The sequence below is a fragment of the Haplochromis burtoni genome, unplaced genomic scaffold (genome assembly GCF_018398535.1).
Source record: "Haplochromis burtoni strain Fernald_Lab_line unplaced genomic scaffold, NCSU_Asbu1 Contig_144, whole genome shotgun sequence".
NCBI classification, from domain to species: domain Eukaryota; kingdom Metazoa; phylum Chordata; class Actinopteri; order Cichliformes; family Cichlidae; genus Haplochromis; species Haplochromis burtoni.
In genome coordinates, this window is record NW_024582505.1 from 555948 (window position 1) to 574627 (window position 18680).

An 18680-nucleotide genomic window follows, 5' to 3' on the forward strand; every position below is an offset into this window, starting at 1 on the left:
AGCTTGCCTTTTCACCTGCTGGACATCACTACCTCACAAGTTTAACTGCCTTCAGAATATTGCACAGGCCTTATTGACAGTATTTGGCTCTACATATCTGTATGAGCAGATTTTCTTTCACATGTCTGAATGCTGGAAACTCGGAGTGGGAGACCAGAGATCACATTAACATGTGTATCTCTGTATTAACAAACATGCCATATTGGCCCAGATTATTTTTCTTATCATTGTTGTGAGGAGACCATAAATAGCATTTGCATTTTCTGTTGTACAGTTCATTTGCTGTTATGGATAAAAAGTGTCTTTTTTTTGTTTCAAAATATCTGATAACTATTCGCTGATAGCTGCCAACATCTGCAAACAAATATAATTCTATAAAGTTGTTCTATATAGTGTGTAACTGTTCATATAGAGCGTTATTAAATTTATTGTTAATGTAATCATATGGCACACTGACTTCTGAGGAAATTTTAGATGGCACTCGTTATCAGAAAGGTTGCCGGCCCATTTTAGAGGTTTTCCAGCCATGCTAAACTTGGGAAAGAGCCCAGGGTATAACCCAGAACCTACTGGAGAGATTATGTTCAGATATCTCAACTGGCCTGAGAAGGCCTCAAGATTCCCCAGGAGGAACTGGAAAGCCTGACTGGGAAAGGGGATGTCTAAAATATCCAGGTTAGCCTAGTGCCATCACAACCTCACTTTAGATAAGTGGGCGATGGATGGAATGCATGTCAATTTTTTAATTTGAAAATAGGAAACAAAATTGAGCTACTACTTTTCTATAGCAAATAGAAAAATATGCAAGACATTGTGTCCACCTGACTAGTCTATGTTCATTTAATGGGGATTTGAAATACTAAGTTGATGCCACAAAACTTTAAAATATATCTTTATACATTTTTTTATTCCTCCCAGTTTGCAGATTATGCAACCCCACTGTGTGCCCTTCAACTGCCACAGCAATGTCAGTGTCATTACTGTAAAAGGACATTTTAAAAGCATGTGTAATATTCTTCTGATACATTCTTTCTAGGGTGTGCATAATATTACACGGCTCTTTGCGAGTACAATTACATGGCACTGCCTGGGACTGCGCCATATGAAATGAGAATGATTATGGCCAGTCTGAGTGGTTATGTTGGGGAAAGAACAGCGGGACTGTAACCTTCAGCACTAGGCATTGCTTATCTCTTCTACACACTGGGGAAATGTGCTAATATAATTACTTTATAAGTATAAAGTATCCATGCTAAGATAATCCCAGTGGTCTCATCACTGTCCTCACCCATTACTATCTTCACATTTCATTCAACAGTCAAAGGTTAGATTTTAAAAATAAACACTCCAACATCCATCTGGCTTATCAAGTCTTGTCTAAGTCCAAAATGGCTACTTCTTTTCTTGCTCTATCTGCAGATGGAATCAATTGTACTTTCATGACAGCTAAGGCAATTTCCAAGGTGCTATCTTCGAAGATCTCATATTACACAGTGTAAGTGTGAGCACCTATCAGGATTTCCACTCTAGGACATGATGCCACCTACACTGCACCAAAACCAGATGAGATGTGATTATGGTTAGAAAAGACAGAACCAGTAGTTTTTTAGGCTTTCGTGTGCGTGTGTGTGTGTGTCTTTGCCTCTAAGGATCACATGGACATCAGTGTGGGTCTTCTAGTTTACTTTACCCCATACACCAGGGGTTAAACTTGAGATAAGTAATGTTGCAGCTTGCTTTCTTCAAATACAACATAAAATATTCAAACCAAATGCCTGTTTTCACATACAAAAGTAAGAAGGGGTACAGGGCGGGAGGTTTAGATTTTGCCGCCAGGATTATAAATTCCAAGTCTTTCTTTGCAGAGATGTCACAAGTACAGAAAGGTAGTGGATACTGAGATATTGTTAAAGCATATGTTTCGGGTAGTAAAGGTATAGATAGCAAGAGAGCTAATTAGACAGCACATGTCTTTATGGGGGGAGCTGCCAGCTAATTTATGAGAATCTCCTGTTTGAATATCTTATAAAGCTGAATAACAGGCAGAAGCTTGAATCACACAGAAACACAACCAGGGTGTGTGTATGCACAAAACCAGACAAATATGCAGATAAAAAAATAAAAAGTTCTGGCACATATACACATTCACTCACTCATCTATGCCCAGATCTGATGCTACAGCTCAGCTGTGCTGTGGGAGCTGTGAAGACTGTGACGATGTGAGGGCAAAAAGGCGTTGGAGGCTCCTACCAGGCTCCTTCCTAATGGTGGATTTGACATTTACCCCGGGAGGCTGTGGGCTGTGGCTGCTGCTCCCACAGAAATGATTCAACTTGTTGTGCAGCATGTAGAGCAATCTATTCTGATGGATGAAGATAGCTATGGTGAAGGAGCTAGAGATGTCTCAGGGCTCTGTGTGCCTACTGTACCTTGATTTACCAACAGACCACATCTGTCACAACTCTTACCTGAGTCATCTAACACCTATGTTGTCAGTTATCTACGTTAGTACATGATGGAGAAAGACAGAAAACATTCGAATCACGAGATAAGTGCCTTCCATCTCATGGGTTTATGCAACTTCTGCAGACAGCTCTACAATGAGCATCCCAGAACCAACTGTCACCACATCAGCTCCCCTAACTGGTCAGACCTGACTGAATCCTATTCTTGCTCAGACAGTACTGTTAGTGCACACTTTTTCCTGACATTTGTCTTTTGACTTCTTTACCTTTTCTGAAAAAAAAGTTTTAAACACACGCATCTGGAAAAATCTATCCATGTAAGATGTGAAAATATATTCCATCTATATACCGTTTATAAAAAATAAATAAATTAAGTCAATGTCTTTTTAGAAATTTGACATGTTCACACACATAAGGAAACTGAAGGATGTGTGTGTGTGTCACTGTGAGCTAAATACTTACATTGGCATGCTAGCATTCACACTGCATTAGTCATTTTCTGTGACATCACTTTCTTCTTCTTCTTTTTTTTATGAGTTAGACACCATTTATTACGATGCACTGTTGTTACAAACTGCAAATCCCTGACTCATCACTGTATGCTAAATGCCGTGGTTGGCCATTTTTGTCAATGCGTAGGCTCAGTCACCGTTCTATCTTTATTTCTTTTGCCACTTTTGGGAACGCTTCCTTCATACTCATGTTTCTATAAATATGGACCTCATTAAAAGGCACTATAAAAACCTGGAACATTTTTTCTGTCAATCTGCATAAAAACCTGAACCTGAGGTAATCATTTTAAGGCAACTGCCAGGTCCACTGGAAATGAACATTTTGGTTACTGCCAAGATTTTCTGTAAGATGACACTTATCTTTACTGATTCCTTGACCTAATTTTTGCCTGTCTGTTTTTCTTCTTCTTAAGCATTATGCACTCAATTGTTTTTAACAGATGTTGTGCTATATGTCATTCTTTATAGCATGGGGGGAAGGGGGAGATGATGTCATGTGATCAGTAGAGTGCAAATCCTGATATTGTCCACTACATTTAACTTCAAATTAGGGCTGGGCCATATCATACCGTTCACAGTAATACCGGTATAATGTTGGCCAACGATAAGAAAATGAAATATCGCAATAGAATATGGGTAAAACGCGCATGCGCAGTGCCTTTGTTTTCATACACACATGGCAGAAAAAAGCATGGTGGCAACGGAGAATGAGAAGGGCGAAAGCGAATCGTTGAATGAAACGGATGAACCAGAATTGGTTTGTAAAAATGCTGCAACTTCAGTGGTGTGGAACTGGTTTAGCTTTCGTCCGTCAGATACACAACAAAGCACTATTTTTGGTAGCGCATGCTAGCGGGCCGTTGTTATTACCGTGTTTTTTGGAAAATACGGCACGCTTAAAATTAATCCTTTGATTTTTCTGAAAACCGTGTGCCTTATGTATGAATTCTGGTTATGTGGTACATGGCGCTCGAAAATCTGTCAAATGTTTTAGTACGACTTTGCTAAGCTACGAAGCCGCACCGCTTGATGGATTGTCGGAGAATTACGGCTGTCGTAGGCAGGAGCCTCGCGGAGTGATACGTACTGTGCTTCAACATAATATTACCGTATTGTGTGTGTATAACCTCATTTTAAGTTTTGTGGATATTATACATGGTTATGCTGAGGATATGTTGGCCAATTTCCACTGGAAATGCCTTTTGGTTAAACTGTCAGCAAGGAATTTGCATTTGCACTGTTACATTTTTATATAACTTTAATGCACATAAAAAACAGCTGCTTGCTTAAGTGAAAATACATTGGGGTTTTTTTGTTTTTTTGAACTAATAAAGTTGTGGAGTTGTAAAGTGTTTTGTCTAGTGTCAATTATATCGTCAGTTATATCGTTGTCGCAAATTTTCAAATGTATATCATGATAAATATTTTTGGTCATATCGCCCTGCTCTACTTCAAATGTAAATAACGCAATTCTAGGCTTTCTTACATGAAGCACTGCAGAATCACACTGGTTAAAGACTAGTATGCATAATTTGGATTAGAACTTCCTATGCCAAAACCAGATTTTCAAATGCAGCACTAGAATAAATACAGTTAGACTCCTAAATATTTGGACAGAGACAACTTTTTTCTCATTTGGGTTCTATATTGAACCAAAATGTATTGTATTGAATTTTAAATGAAAGAACTCAGATAAAGTTGAAGTGCACAATCCCTTCATTTCAGGGACTCAAAGTTGGACAAATGAAATAACTGAAACTAAAATGTTAATTTCTAATACTTGGTTGAAAACCTTCTACTGGCAATGACAGACTGAAGTCTTGAACTCATGGACATCACCAGATGATGGGTTTCCTCCTTTTTAATGCTCTGCCAGGCCTTTACTGCAGCAACTTTCAGTTGTTGTTGTTTGTTTGTAGGCCTTTCTGTCTGAAGTTTAGTCTTGCTCAATTGAGTTAGGATCAAGTGACTGGCTTGGCCATTCAAAAATATCCCACTTCTTTGCTTGAATAAAGTCCTGGGTTGCTTTGGCTGTATGTTCTGGATCATTGTCTATCTGTATTATGGAACGCTGCCCAAACAATTTGACTGCAATTAGCTGGATTTGAGCAGACAGTGTCTCTTAACACCAAAGTATTCATTTGGATTCTTCTGTCCTGTGTCACATCATCAATAAACACTAGTGTCCCAGTCCCGCTGGCAGCCATGCATGCCCAAGCCATCACACTGCCTCCACCGTGTTTTACATGTGGAATGCTTTGGATCATGAGCCGTTCCTCACCTTCTCCATACTTTTTTCTTGCCATCATTCTGGTAGAGGTTAATCTTGGTTGTATCTGTCAAAAGGATGTTTTTCCAGAACGGTGCTGGCTTTTTTAAAATGTTTTTTGACAAAGTCTTAGTGTTAGGTTTTGTATTGTTGATTGTCATTTATGCTTAGAAATATTTACTTATGTATGCTTAGAGTTTTATAAGTAGTTTTAGATTGATAGAGGTTTGATCGTTAATAGTCTGCAAACTTTGTGTGCATTAGAGAGCACTCTAGGAGCATGAGAGAGGTCGTACCTTGTTTTATTGTTTTATGGTAGGATTAACGTAGCTACGTCTGTTCTAGTCTAAGTGCTTTTTGTTTAGATGAACTGCTGGACTTCCTCACCGTGTTATCTAGGGTGAACCATCTAGGGTGAGGGGGAGACTACCTTCTTCCTGACCAAGGATGTACCCTTTTGTGCTTTCATGTTATATGACCCTTTGATCAGCAGGACCCCACACACACAAACACACACACACACACACACACACGGTACTCTTTGTTTGTATGTAGACATCATATGTTAATGACCCTATGCATATTCATGTAACCACAATAAAAGGAGTGCTATGGGGAACCTGGCTGAGAGTCTGACGGAGGTCAAGTGGTGGAACGACACTTGGCTCCAGGCAGGTCCTCCCTCATGCATGAGTAACAAGAAGAACTTTGCCTACTTCGTGTCTTGCTTGCTGTGTAATTATATTGCCTTTAACGTTCCAGGGAATAGGTTCAAGCTACAAACCTATCACTTAGTCTTTCTATTCTTGAGGCTTATGAGAGGCTTGCACCTTGCAGTGAACCCTTTTTATTTTCGTGCGATCTTCTCTTTGTGATAGACTTGGATTTCAATACACCTCCCTCCTGCAGAGTGTTTTTCACTTGCTTGGCTGTTGTCAATGGGTTTCTCTTCACCATGAAAACGATTCTGCAATCATCCACCACTGTTGTCTTCTTAGGCATCCAGGTCTTTTTGGATTGCTGAGTTCACCAGCACTCTCTTTCTTTCTCACGATGTACCAAACTGTAGATTTTGCCACTCCTACTATTGTAGAGTGGCAAAAGAGAGAGAGAGAGACCTGTGCATGAAGTGTGGTGGAAACAAAACAGCAAAAGTCAGAGTGAATTCATGATGATGTTTTTGTGAAGCGTAGTTTGGATCTTCTTTCGCAGCTGGTTCGGTCAATAATGTTTGGAGAGAGATAAAACTAACAGCTTTAGAACCAGCGCAAAAAAGGCATAAACACAAAGCTCGGACCCGCCGAAACATCAGAATCAGCGAGCTGTCTGCTTTCAGCCCCGACCGTGTCCATGCCGTCAGGTGAGAAAGGCGACATCTCACTGATTCTGATCCATCGGCGGGTCGCGCTTTGTGTTTACATCTTTGTGCAGAATCTGTGTACCTGCTCTCATTTACTGTTTTAGCTGTTTGGTGGTTCTTGAAATTTTGTGAGGTTTAACCTGAGATTCTGGCGTTTCGGGCAAAATAAATTAATATTAAAAAATCGATTCAGGATTTTAATGAATCGATATCACGTTATTCAAGCCAGAATCGATTTTAATCGATAAATCGATTATCAAAACCCACCCCTAGTTTAATTCAATTAATATCAATGAATTGAATGAATATTAATAAAAATCAAATGTTTGTTGGATACAAAAAATAATAGAATTGTTCATTATTTCATCAGATTGAAGCACACACTTAAATACTGCTTTATCGGAAGACCTTTTTACAAATTAGGCACAAACAAAATTATATAATGGATGTGTTTGAATTGTTCCATTTTATATTTTGCGATTAATATATAGTATAAGAACCTTGTGTTCAGACACAAAAAACTGAATGTTTCATTTTTCATTTCAGCTCTTAACAACAGAAGCTGTGTGTAAATTCCATGTATAGGAGATACACATGCTTTTTCCTTGTCTCTTTATAGTCATACACTGTCAGAAAAGCAGCTGAAGTAAATAGTGTTTTAAGTTCATGAAAGTATGTTTAAAACCTAGAACGAGACAGCTGGCATACCGTCAAAGGCAAAAAAAACGCATTGAACTGTGACAGGACATACTTCACTGCTGCCTCTAAACAAGTCTCTCTTTTGCTTTGAAAGCTTTTCTTTGCTCACTTCGCATCTGTGAATTCACATAGCTATGTCAACATTTGCAGAGTGTTGTAGGAAACTACAACGGGCCACTATTAAAGAGCTCTATTTTCTACAGATACAACAAAGTCAACATATGATTGGGATTAGCGTGGCCAAAAAATGTTGCATTCTGATAATAAAACCTAACTGATACACAATTTATACAGAGAGGTTTTTTTTTTTAAATTAATGACAATACAGGGAGTGCAGAATTATTAGGCAAGTTGTATTTTTGAGGAATAATTTTATTATTGAACAACAACCATGTTCTCAATGAACACAGAAAACTCATTAATATCAAAGCTGAATGTTTTTGGAAGTAGTTTTTAGTTTGTTTTAAGTTTTAGCTATTTTAGGGGGATATCTGTGTGTGCAGGTGACTATTACTGTGCATAATTATTAGGCAACTTAACAAAAACAAATATATACCCATTTCAATTATTTATTTTTACCAGTGAAACCAATATAACATCTCCACATTCACAAATATACATTTCTGACATTCAAAAACAAAACAAAAACAAATCAGCGACCAATATAGCCACCTTCTTTGCAAGGACACTCAAAAGCCTGCCATCCATGGATTCTGTCAGTGTTTTGATCTGTTCCCCCTCAACATTGCGTGCAGCAGCAACCACAGCCTCCCAGACACTGTTCAGAGAGGTGTACTGTTTTCCCTCCTTGTAAATCTCACATTTGATGATGGACCACAGGTTCTCAATGGGGTCCAGATCAGGTGAACAAGGAGGCCATGTCATTAGTTTTTCTTCTTTTATACCCTTTCTTGCCAGCCACGCTGTGGAGTACTTGGACGCGTGTGATGGAGCATTGTCCTGCATGAAAATCATGTTTTTCTTGAAGGATGCAGACTTCTTCCTGTACCACTGCTTGAAGAAGGTGTCTTCCAGAAACTGGCAGTAGGACTGGGAGCTGAGCTTGACTCCATCCTCAACCCGAAAAAGGCCCCACAAGCTCATCTTTGATGATACCAGCCCAAACCAGTACTCCACCTCCACCTTGCTGGAGTCTGAGTCGGACTGGAGCTCTCGGCCCTTTACCAATCCAGCCACGGGCCCATCCATCTGGCCCATCAAGACTCACTCTCATTTCATCAGTCCATAAAACCTTAGAAAAACCAGTCTTGAGATATTTCTTGGCCCAGTCTTGACGTTTCAGCTTGTGTGTCTTGTTCAGTGGTGGTCGTCTTTCAGCCTTTCTTACCTTGGCCATGTCTCTGAGTATTGCACACCTTGTGCTTTTGGGCACTCCAGTGATGTTGCAGCTCTGAAATATGGCCAAACTGGTGGCAAGTGGCATCTTGGCAGCTGCACACTTGACTTTTCTCAGTTCATGGGCAGTTATTTGGCGCCTTGGTTTTTCCACCCGCTTCTTGCGACCCTGTTGACTATTTTGAATGAAACGCTTGATTGTTCGATGATCACGCTTCAGAAGCTTTGCAATTTTGAGACTGCTGCATCCCTCTGCAAGATATCTCACTATTTTTGACTTTTCTGAGCCTGTCAAGTCCTTCTTTTGACCCGTTTTGCCAAAGGAAAGGACGTTGCCTAATAATTATGCACACCTGATATAGGGTGTTGATGTCATTAGACCACACCCCTTCTCATTACAGAGATGCACCTAATATGCTTAATTGGTAGTAGGCTTTAGTAGGCGATACAGCTTGGAGTAAAACAACATGCATGAAGAGGATGATGTGGACAAAATACTCATTTGCCTAATAATTCTGCACTCCCTGTATATAATGATTTAAAAATCTAATATATAAGCCCATATTCTCTTTTCTTTCAGACACACAAAACTTTAAAACAGACTTCCCTAATATTTGTCATGTGAAGTCATTTATGAGTCCTTACTGAGATAATATTCCAATGTGGTTTAAAAGTTATGTGTTTTAAGGTCACAATGAGTTGTTAATTACTCGTTTATGCTCTGCTCCACTGGTTGTTGTGTTGGTGACGTTCCAAATACACGCTGCCAACAGGTATGCAGACTGCCCTATAGTGAACAAACTATGCAATATCAGTACTTGTAACATAGCTGAAGGGTGTTTCTAAGATCTCTTCTTTATTTTTAATATTTTCATTTATTGGTCATCATACATGTCAATATCAATATATTAGCAAATAACTAATATAAATAATATCTGTATATGTACAAAGACCTTTTAATTTTCTAACACCACCTTTTAAGATGTTCTGAATAAATTACATTACAAAATGCACATGAGGGAACAACAGTTTTCAGCCCTGAATAGTACAAGCTGGTTTCCTCTTAGGTTGATTACAACTCCAAGATCCTACGCCAAAGACAATGTGCCAATATATAGTCTATCTCACCTTGCATAATGCCTTAGGTGAAACCTAGGGCAGTTAAAGTTCACAAATGACTTGGTACTCAAGGAAAGGTTAATTTCCTCGAGTGCATAATAACACTGAAGGTGACTTGCATGAGTCACATTAACCACTCAGAGTATCATTTTGGCAGCTGGACAGTAAGAGGATAATGTTTAAATAGATTTTAATACTAGAGCCAAACGGAAACTCTAAACGTTGGAGGAGGGACAAAAATACCATTCTGAACATTAAGACGGATATGCCCACCAATCCCCAGTGGAAATTACACCACTGTTCATGGTACATATGAGACTGGCTGATCTGTTAACTCTATCAGAGAGCAGTGAGTCATTCATTCATTAACATTTCTAGGTACAGATCTCATCTAAGTTCTATTCATTCACTATTGTCTCTGATTTGTTGACTGTTGGGCTTTAATTCTTTTGAACCATTCAGAAACATGTAATATAGCAATATTTTTAAGGTGTTTTAGACACTGTAGTCTGTAGTGCTATGTCTATCTATCCATCCATCCATCCATCCATCCATCCATCCATCTATGAATTGTCATGCTACTCTTTTACAGTCACAGTGGGGCAAGCTAAAAGTATGCATTAATACAGTTTTGGCCGAAGTCTATTAACTGTGCCATGGGAATGGCCATAATTCAGAGCAGCTTGTCCTCATTAAGACTTAGCAGTCCATCCAGCTGAAGCTTCTTACTCTGAGGGCAGCTTAGGCCTTTCATCCCCATTTTCATATGGACCTCAGCCCCGTCTCACGAGTACAGGGGTGATAGTGATGGTGATGGCAAAGCTGCCCTGTGAGACCTCTGGTAGCCTTTAGCATAATCTGTGTGACATGAGGTCAGCTGCAAGCTGTGCAAACTTCTAAAGGTTCTTGTCATTCATCTAATTTTGTCCTAGATTCATCTTAGGATGCTTATGGTGATTTGCAGAATTCCGATCAATAAAACATTTGTCCCGAATTGTAATTGCTATAGAGGGATTTCGGGTTATATTGCAATTTTAAGACCTTTATCGTGACTGTACGTAATTGCTGGGCACAAGGTTGTTGCAGCAGTAAAAAAGAGTTAAACCATGGCCACCTTACAAATGCTCCAATTACTATACAGAGTATCGACACACCAGGATCAAAGATTATACCCTAAGGAGCCCCCAGATGACGGTTCCTAGATTAATTGTTTGATCCAAAAAGCCTAGTGGCTATCACATAATTAAAACAAAGTGTGTCTAAGAAGATTCTCAGTCAGCCAGATCAGGATATCACTATATAGGGAAGTGGACTTCTTGTGTGCTATTAAATGACTTCTGGGAATCACCAGTTTCCTATTTAGACATAGAAAAACTGACAGATTCATGGTGACCCTGTACTTATGAGTCAGCCACAGCTAAGCCCTGCCTCTCAGGGTGAGATGAGATATTAAAAAAGTCAGAGTTAAAAAAACAAAACAAAACAAAACAGTACCTATTCTTCACAACTTTTTATGAATTCTGGTCATCATTCTCAACATAAGCGAACATTTAACCCGAGTTTTGTAAATATGAAGATATCCATCATATTTACTCTACCTGACAGAAGAAGAAATGTGAAATGTAAATGTAAACTCATTGCAATGTGACATTAACGGCATGTCCGGCATGTGCACCAGAGGAATTTGTAGACTTGTAGTACCTGACCACTACAAATAATGGCCAAAAAAAATAGAAGTCAAACTGCAATAACGTTGAAACCTAAGACAAAACCGCATTTTTGGGCTCCTTGTGACTAACATGGATGAGCATTGTTGAGAGCGTTTTGTTTTTTTTAAGATTTTGCAGAGAAGACTATGTCAAAATAAGTCGATGCACTCAAATGATACTTGTCAACTTGTCAATCTGTTGGAAAGATGGCAGATACTCAGTACTTTGAACAGGCTCTGATGTTCATCCAGTAATCAAAGAACCCATCTGTTAAATCTGGAAAGTATGGAGCTGAAATTCCTACTAAGACAGCAGAGATAGAAGAAAAAGTCTCTGGAGGCAGGGAAACTATAGCGCAGAACCTAATGAAGGAAAACCGTGAGAACCATGTTGTACTCTGCAGCCTGGAAGACAAATGTGGATGGTGAGGAGGGGGTGAAAAATACACAGACACAAGAGATAGAGAACGAGGTAGAAGACAGCGAGAAAAAGCAATTAGTGTCTTCTAATTGCTCTCATTAGAAGAGATGTGGCCGATTTGGTAGATTTATGATGAACAGTCATAACTTGAACATATAACTGTGGACTATATAGCTGTGTGGTTTAAATTTCATGAAGCACACAGTAGCAGCTCTCAGTCTGATAGCAATACGACTGATAAGATCAGATCCTATCATCAAAACTTCACTATCATCTTTCTTGTGATAAAAAAGTAAGAAATGTCTGTAAAGAGAATGACAGAAAGATAAAGCCAGAGTCTGGATAGAGGGAGAATGATACAGCAGGAGAAATGATGAACAAAAATGATGGTGTCAGAACAGAAAATGGAAACGACGTAAAGCAGAAACACATTTTAGCAAAGAGTTTTTTGCAATAATAATATAAAGTATGTCTAATTATGAAAACCATAATAATGGTGCACCCTGCCTGAAAAATTTATGGTAAATCCTACAACTATTCTTTATCTTGCCCATCACATAATGAAGCTGCCACTGGCTAAACACATATGAAAGGAATCCACTCCGGGTGTTTAATCATAACAGTCATTTTCTTAAAGAAGACACTTATACTAACAAATTCCAAAGCAGTGCTCTCACTTGAGTGTGCTTTATGATTTGTGTTTTCCTAAACATTGAATAACCAATTTTATTTAGCAGAGAGCAGGGTAAACCACAGGGTAGCTTCAAAGACAAACTATTAGGTCTAGTGGACATTATTGCTTAAGCACTGCTCACTGTGGGATGGAGGGGGGAAAAAAGTTGTGGTGTCTGTGTGATTGAGTGCTGGTGTGTAATAGGGAATATGCAGGCTGAAACGCACTGTAATTAACAAGAATAATATCGCTTCCCTCCTCCGCTGTGGGCTATGAGCAAGGGAGGCTGTTATCTGCTCTGTCCTAAACCTGAGTAATGCCTTAGAATCTCTGATTGAGTCAAAGGTGGGGAATTATGATAAGGCTGTTGCTCTCCAATACCAAGTGGTCATGATGCTGGTTTCTACACCAGCTGTAAGTGGAAGAGAATGTATGGATATTTTCTTATGAAGTGGTTACAGTGGACCTCGATGCTGTGCTAACTTTGCATTCTAAAACTTTGATGTAGAGGAATCACACAAAACAGAGTGTGAACATCTACACACTGGTGCATAAGTACTTTGACAACGACACTTGTTGTTTTGCCTCTGTATCAAACACGATACAGTATGACTGAAGTGGAGACTTTGACCTTTCTCCACCACATAAACTACAATTATAGTCATGTTTATATGGTCCACCATCTACGAAATAGGACAAATTATAGACAAAAAAAAAAGCAATGGCTAACTGAAATTCTACCATCTTGATTATTCCATTTCAAGTCTACTGTGATGGTTTATCGAAGCACAATTTAGGTATTTATTCCCCAAAACCTATTGAGCTAACTTTAGGCTTTAAATAAGCTAACTGCAGCTTTCCAAACAAATCCATCTAAATTTGTTCTCAAATCTGACAGAAAGGTGAACACAGAAAGTAGTTGCATGGGGCAAACAAGTGCAAATTATAACAGTGCAAAGTTAGAATGGCTTTTAAAACCACAACACAACACATGGGTGGGAAGTCTGAGATTGAAATTATCTTTCAAGCAAGTATGAAATCATTTTATTTTTTTATTTTTTTAAATGCGGCTTACCGTTCAATGATGTCACTGATGATGCAGGCAAACATTTGCAGGCCCTCTGGAAGCTGCAAAGCAACTGGAGAGAGACCGGAGAAAGAAAACAAATAGAAAAGTTACATGCTTGCATTAGAGGGATGACAAGATGTTATTTGATACTTTCTCAACTGTACAGCTATACATAGCTGCTGCTTCTGGTTCAGAGTGCTCCACTGACAGCAAACAGTGACATTTCATAGGATTTGTCCTCTCTCCACAGTAGTGCTCTTGGTTTATTTTTGTGGGTGACAGGTTGTTGGAAATATAGTCCAAACCAATAACCCCAGGTCTGTCTCTGCAGCTCAAGGCCTGCTCCTACATCTTTTCTTTTTTTTTCCCCCACAAGGTGGGTGGATATGACTGGTTGAAGAAAAGAAAAATCACTTTTCTACAGGTTGATGCTTGAACAGGTGTTGTGATAAATAACTCTTTTTAAGGCTTTTTTACTTACAAAGGCTCTCATTTTTACACAGCCTGAGGTTGTTTTTTTACCCCAGCAAAACAATATCTTTATGTTCACCTGCATTCCTTACTTGGATTCACTGTCTATGCCACAATCCTGTGTATTTGCTGTCTGCAAATATGTGTATGAGTTTGAAGGCTGACATATATAAAGGGGAAACTTATGACACAAATGATCGGCAAATTGTTTTTGTGTTTTTAACCATTTCTTTTTTTTAAAAAGAGAGAGAGAAAGACTGGTGGAGTTTAATTTTTTTTTAATACTTTTAAGTCGAGTATTTGTTTGCACACATTAAATTTATTCCCAAATGCGAGCAAAACACTTGCACTTGCGAGCACTGAAGATAAAATGAATCAGTTAATTTGCACCGATACCTCTACTGATATGCTACACCACCTGAGATGATAGGGCAACATTTACCAAAGTGCCTAGTGTCTCATTTCAATCTCTGGGCTTTTTTTTCTCCCCTCTTCTTAAACTGCTCTCTGGCTGCAATCAGTGAAATGAAACACGTTCATGCATATTCATTTAAAAAAAAAAATAAGAGAAATCAGTGTTATATAAGAGATTCTTAGCCACTAGAAAGCAGACACTTTTATTAAATGTACTCTGTCATAGACAAGGAAATTTGAAGTGTTTTTTTGTTTTCTCAATAATGATGACTGGACATCATACTAGACACAAGTCCAAAGGGGACTGAAATAAATTAGCTTAAATGAACATTTTGTAAGCTTTTAAACTAGAAATATACCAAACCTAAGAAGCAAAAGCATAAAAATCAATAAAATGTCAATTGTATCTGTTTTTGTGACATTTTTTTAATGTTAAAAACAATGACACCAATATACAAATTCTTATCATTTTGTTTTCAACAACACAACATTTATATTCAAAATATATCCCAGCCACTTGCCAGCTATATTAGAAACAGTTGTGGACTGAGATTACTGGTTACAGGGCAAATATACTTGGATTTACTTGGAAAACAAAGTAACTACAAATTGAAACTGGGATTTCTTGACAAACAGGCTGTGGTGTTTTTGCAGTACGTTTCCTACATAATTCACTAAGAATCCAATGATGTTCCAGTTACATTAATCCTATCATTTCCTCACAAAGCAAAAAAAGCTAACATGCTGACATCAGCAGAAGCAAACTCAAAGAGAAACGATTTTCAGTGATTTAAAAAAAAAATGAGTTGAGAAGCCGACAGTTTGTCTGGATAAAGGATGCAAACATTTAATCTGTTATCAAGATGCTTGGAAACCAATTTTCTATTTCTATTACAGCAAAGGCTGACTGTGATGCTGAAAGACTTGACTTGCGTATAGATATTCTAAAAATCAGGAAAAATGTGTACCTGTGATGGTAACAAAGGATTTTTTTTTGTGTGTGTATTTGTCTGTCTGAAAATTCTGAAACACAGGTGTTGGCTACAGTAGTTTGCTGTTTGGGATTATATTAGTCTACACTGTTTGTATACTAGCAATATCTCCTGTCAGTTGTTTTCTTTTTTATTTATACCTTTTGTGGAAGTTAATATTGCAGACATGCAGGCACAAGACTTCAACAGTTCAGTGTGAAGTCTCTGCCACCAAGTCTGACACACTGAGCGAGTATCTGGGAACAAAGGCGTTATTTCAATCAACCGTGACATTTTCTTCCCGTCAAACTCTGTCACACCTTAGTTCAATAAATCCATCAATGTCTCAGTGGAGAATTACAACTCGAAGACCTTGAATTCAGTGTAGAAATGTTTTCAGATGACTAGCCCTGAAACCATTTCAAGACTTCGGCGCCAGTGACGGCATTAAACAATAAAAGCTGGGACAAATAAAAGACTGAGGAGGCTGAAAGTGAATAGTCATGAGATGGAGTGATAGATAGAGCAGTTCTAAGGAGAAAGAGTCAGAGAAGTTCTTGCTGATGAAAGGTTAAGGGATCACCAAGTGTCATGCAGGCTGTGAGAGGCAGGTCATTACCCAGGAAAGGCCAAGTTTATTAACAGAGAAAGGTTTCAGACCACACCTCTGCCACAGCTGACAGAAACGAAGAGCTTTCTCCATCTACTCCATCAAATGAAAGGTGAGTCAGATAGAAGAGGTGTGTTAGGCTGTGTGAATGCATGTTGTTGTGTTACATAAAGATCCTGCCACTTCCCTCTTGCTCTCGTTTGGACATTCTTGACCAAATAAGAGTAACAACCCAACCATATGGCCAATATAAGCGATCAAATAAGTATATTACAGGGCTAAATAAAAATGCAGTTCATATATACATGCCCCTTTCTTAACTTTCTCAATAGGAAAGAAAGTAAACATCCCCTTTATGAGTGAAATGTCAATCAACAATCATCTAATTTTGTATACCTATTGTTGCAACACTAATGGCTGCACAGGTAACTAAAAAGCTACACGTGGGATTATGTTAACAATCAAAAGAAGGAGGCAAACTGCGAAAGTGCTGGAAAGACCAATTTATCAGTGGATGGCAGAGAGAATGAACAAAGCCAAAGATTACATGAAGTTTTCACAACGACAGACCTGACCAGAAGGATAAAAACACACCATAGACTGGGTTTATCCCATAAAAAAAAACATGTTGTATACATGTGATTATATGAGATGTCCCTGTGTTTCTATCTGTACAGTATAATGTTAAATTCCAAGATGAGTAGTATTAAAAATAGGAAACAAAATAAAGTTTTGTCATGAGTTTTTATAACACATCTGACTTGCCCACTTCATATTGAAATAGCACTTTTACTGGTACAGTTTTACATATCTTAGATTAAGCTGAGGTATGTAAAGCTTAGATTAAGCATAAAAAAATGTTGTTGACTAATAGTATATACATAGCAAGTGATTAATCTGGTGACTGATTTGTGTGATCTGCCCTCTATTGGCGCTGCCATTAACGCAGTGGTCAGCAGTACTAAGAGTGTCTTCCATTGATGATTGATGATGAGGGAATGACTAACTATGTGGGTGTATGTGGGTATAAGGTTTGTCATAATTTGAGCAGCTATTCTTCACAATAAACAATTAATTTAAGTTTGTGCTACAACCCCAGCCCACAGAGAGCATCTTGGTTTTCACTTTGACTAGCTAAGCAGTGTTAATTTAGCAGATATTACCAGTTTACCATGACAACCCAAGCAGCTACATTGTAAGACGGAGTACTGTTAACCAGAACCTTGGGCACAATGGCATGGTCCTCAGCAAATGATATGGTTTCAGATTTATTAAAGCTGTAATTTCTTGTACTATTGAGAGCTGTAAAGTCATTAAATTTATGTAAACTGTATTTAAAGTGCAACTCTTAAGACTGCTTATATTTTACTGCTGCTTTATTGTAGTGAGACACCACTGGAGTTGTAGTAGCAGAATGGTTTATTTTGCTGGGAATTCCCCAGATTCATTTATACCTACAGTGTAATAGGTGTGTGAATTGTCTAAGTGTGTGAAGAGTAAATGGAAGACAGAAAGAGACATTGAATTTGAACACAATGAGCACAATTCTACTGTGTGAGAACTCTGTGTCATCCCTTCAATAAAGGCAAAAACTGTTCAGACAAAAGGAATGGACATCTTGTACTTTTTAAGTTGGCATTTATTTTGTATTTAGTATAAAAAAAAAAACATTTTTAATTGGGGAAGGAATTAAAAAAAAACTTTTAAACAAAAATTTAATTGCAAAATAATTCTCTAGAAATGAACTTGCCTACAGTCACAAAAAATAAGTATATCACCTTGATATTGTTGTCTACTTCAAAATATCTGGACCAAACAGTAACAAATATAAATATCTGATTTAGTCATTAATTCAACAATGATATCAACAGATCAAGTAAAAAAGAATATCTTTATCCTCCAAAGTCACTTCCAGCACAAATGGATTCATGCTGGTGTTTTATATAAATGTCCAGCAGCTTTTCTATTTCCCGGTATGCCTTGAATTTAACAGGCAAAATCTCTTTATGATTATGGGCTCATCCACTGTGACAACAACGGTTCCAAGCATACCTGCAGATCCACTGATTAAATTTTGGATGTTTCTGAGACTTTTCCTCTCATCAAAACGCCCTGGACAAATTGTCAGTTATTTGAAATGTACACCACTTTTAGATGACTTCCTTACACTGAAATGATTTATTTCAAATAACTCTTTTTAAATCCCTTGTCAGATGACAGACTCTTGGCTCGAGAGAAAATTTATACTCCTAAAAGATGAGAATTTTTGTGCAATTTTACAGCCAAAAATGACAAAATAAGTTGCTGTGACCCAAAGGGTTACTCTTTAGACTTTTTATTCCTGCAACATTGTGAATTCTGGGAGCATCTTGTGAAATTATTCTTCTTTTCTAGTCTGAACTACTGTAATTCCTTGTTCTAATGATGACCAAAAGCTATTTGAGTGGCCTCTAATTAATCCAAAAATGCTGCAGCTGGAGTACTAAAAGAAACTACATAGAAAGATGAATCATATTTCTGCTATTTCTTTCTAGTTTCTTTGCTTCTTCTTTAAAAAACCAGG

At 38.1% G+C, this 18680-nt stretch overlaps 1 protein-coding gene across 1 annotated transcript in view; it reads right to left on the reverse strand.

The window, feature by feature from the left end:
• Positions 1–18680, reverse strand: part of dph1 (diphthamide biosynthesis 1) — a 68723-nt gene that overhangs the window by 42146 nt on the left and 7897 nt on the right. The window contains exon 3 of the mRNA XM_005932012.3: positions 13658–13721. Coding sequence (XP_005932074.1) covers positions 13658–13721 — 64 coding nt within the window. The remainder of the gene's footprint in view (positions 1–13657; positions 13722–18680) is intronic.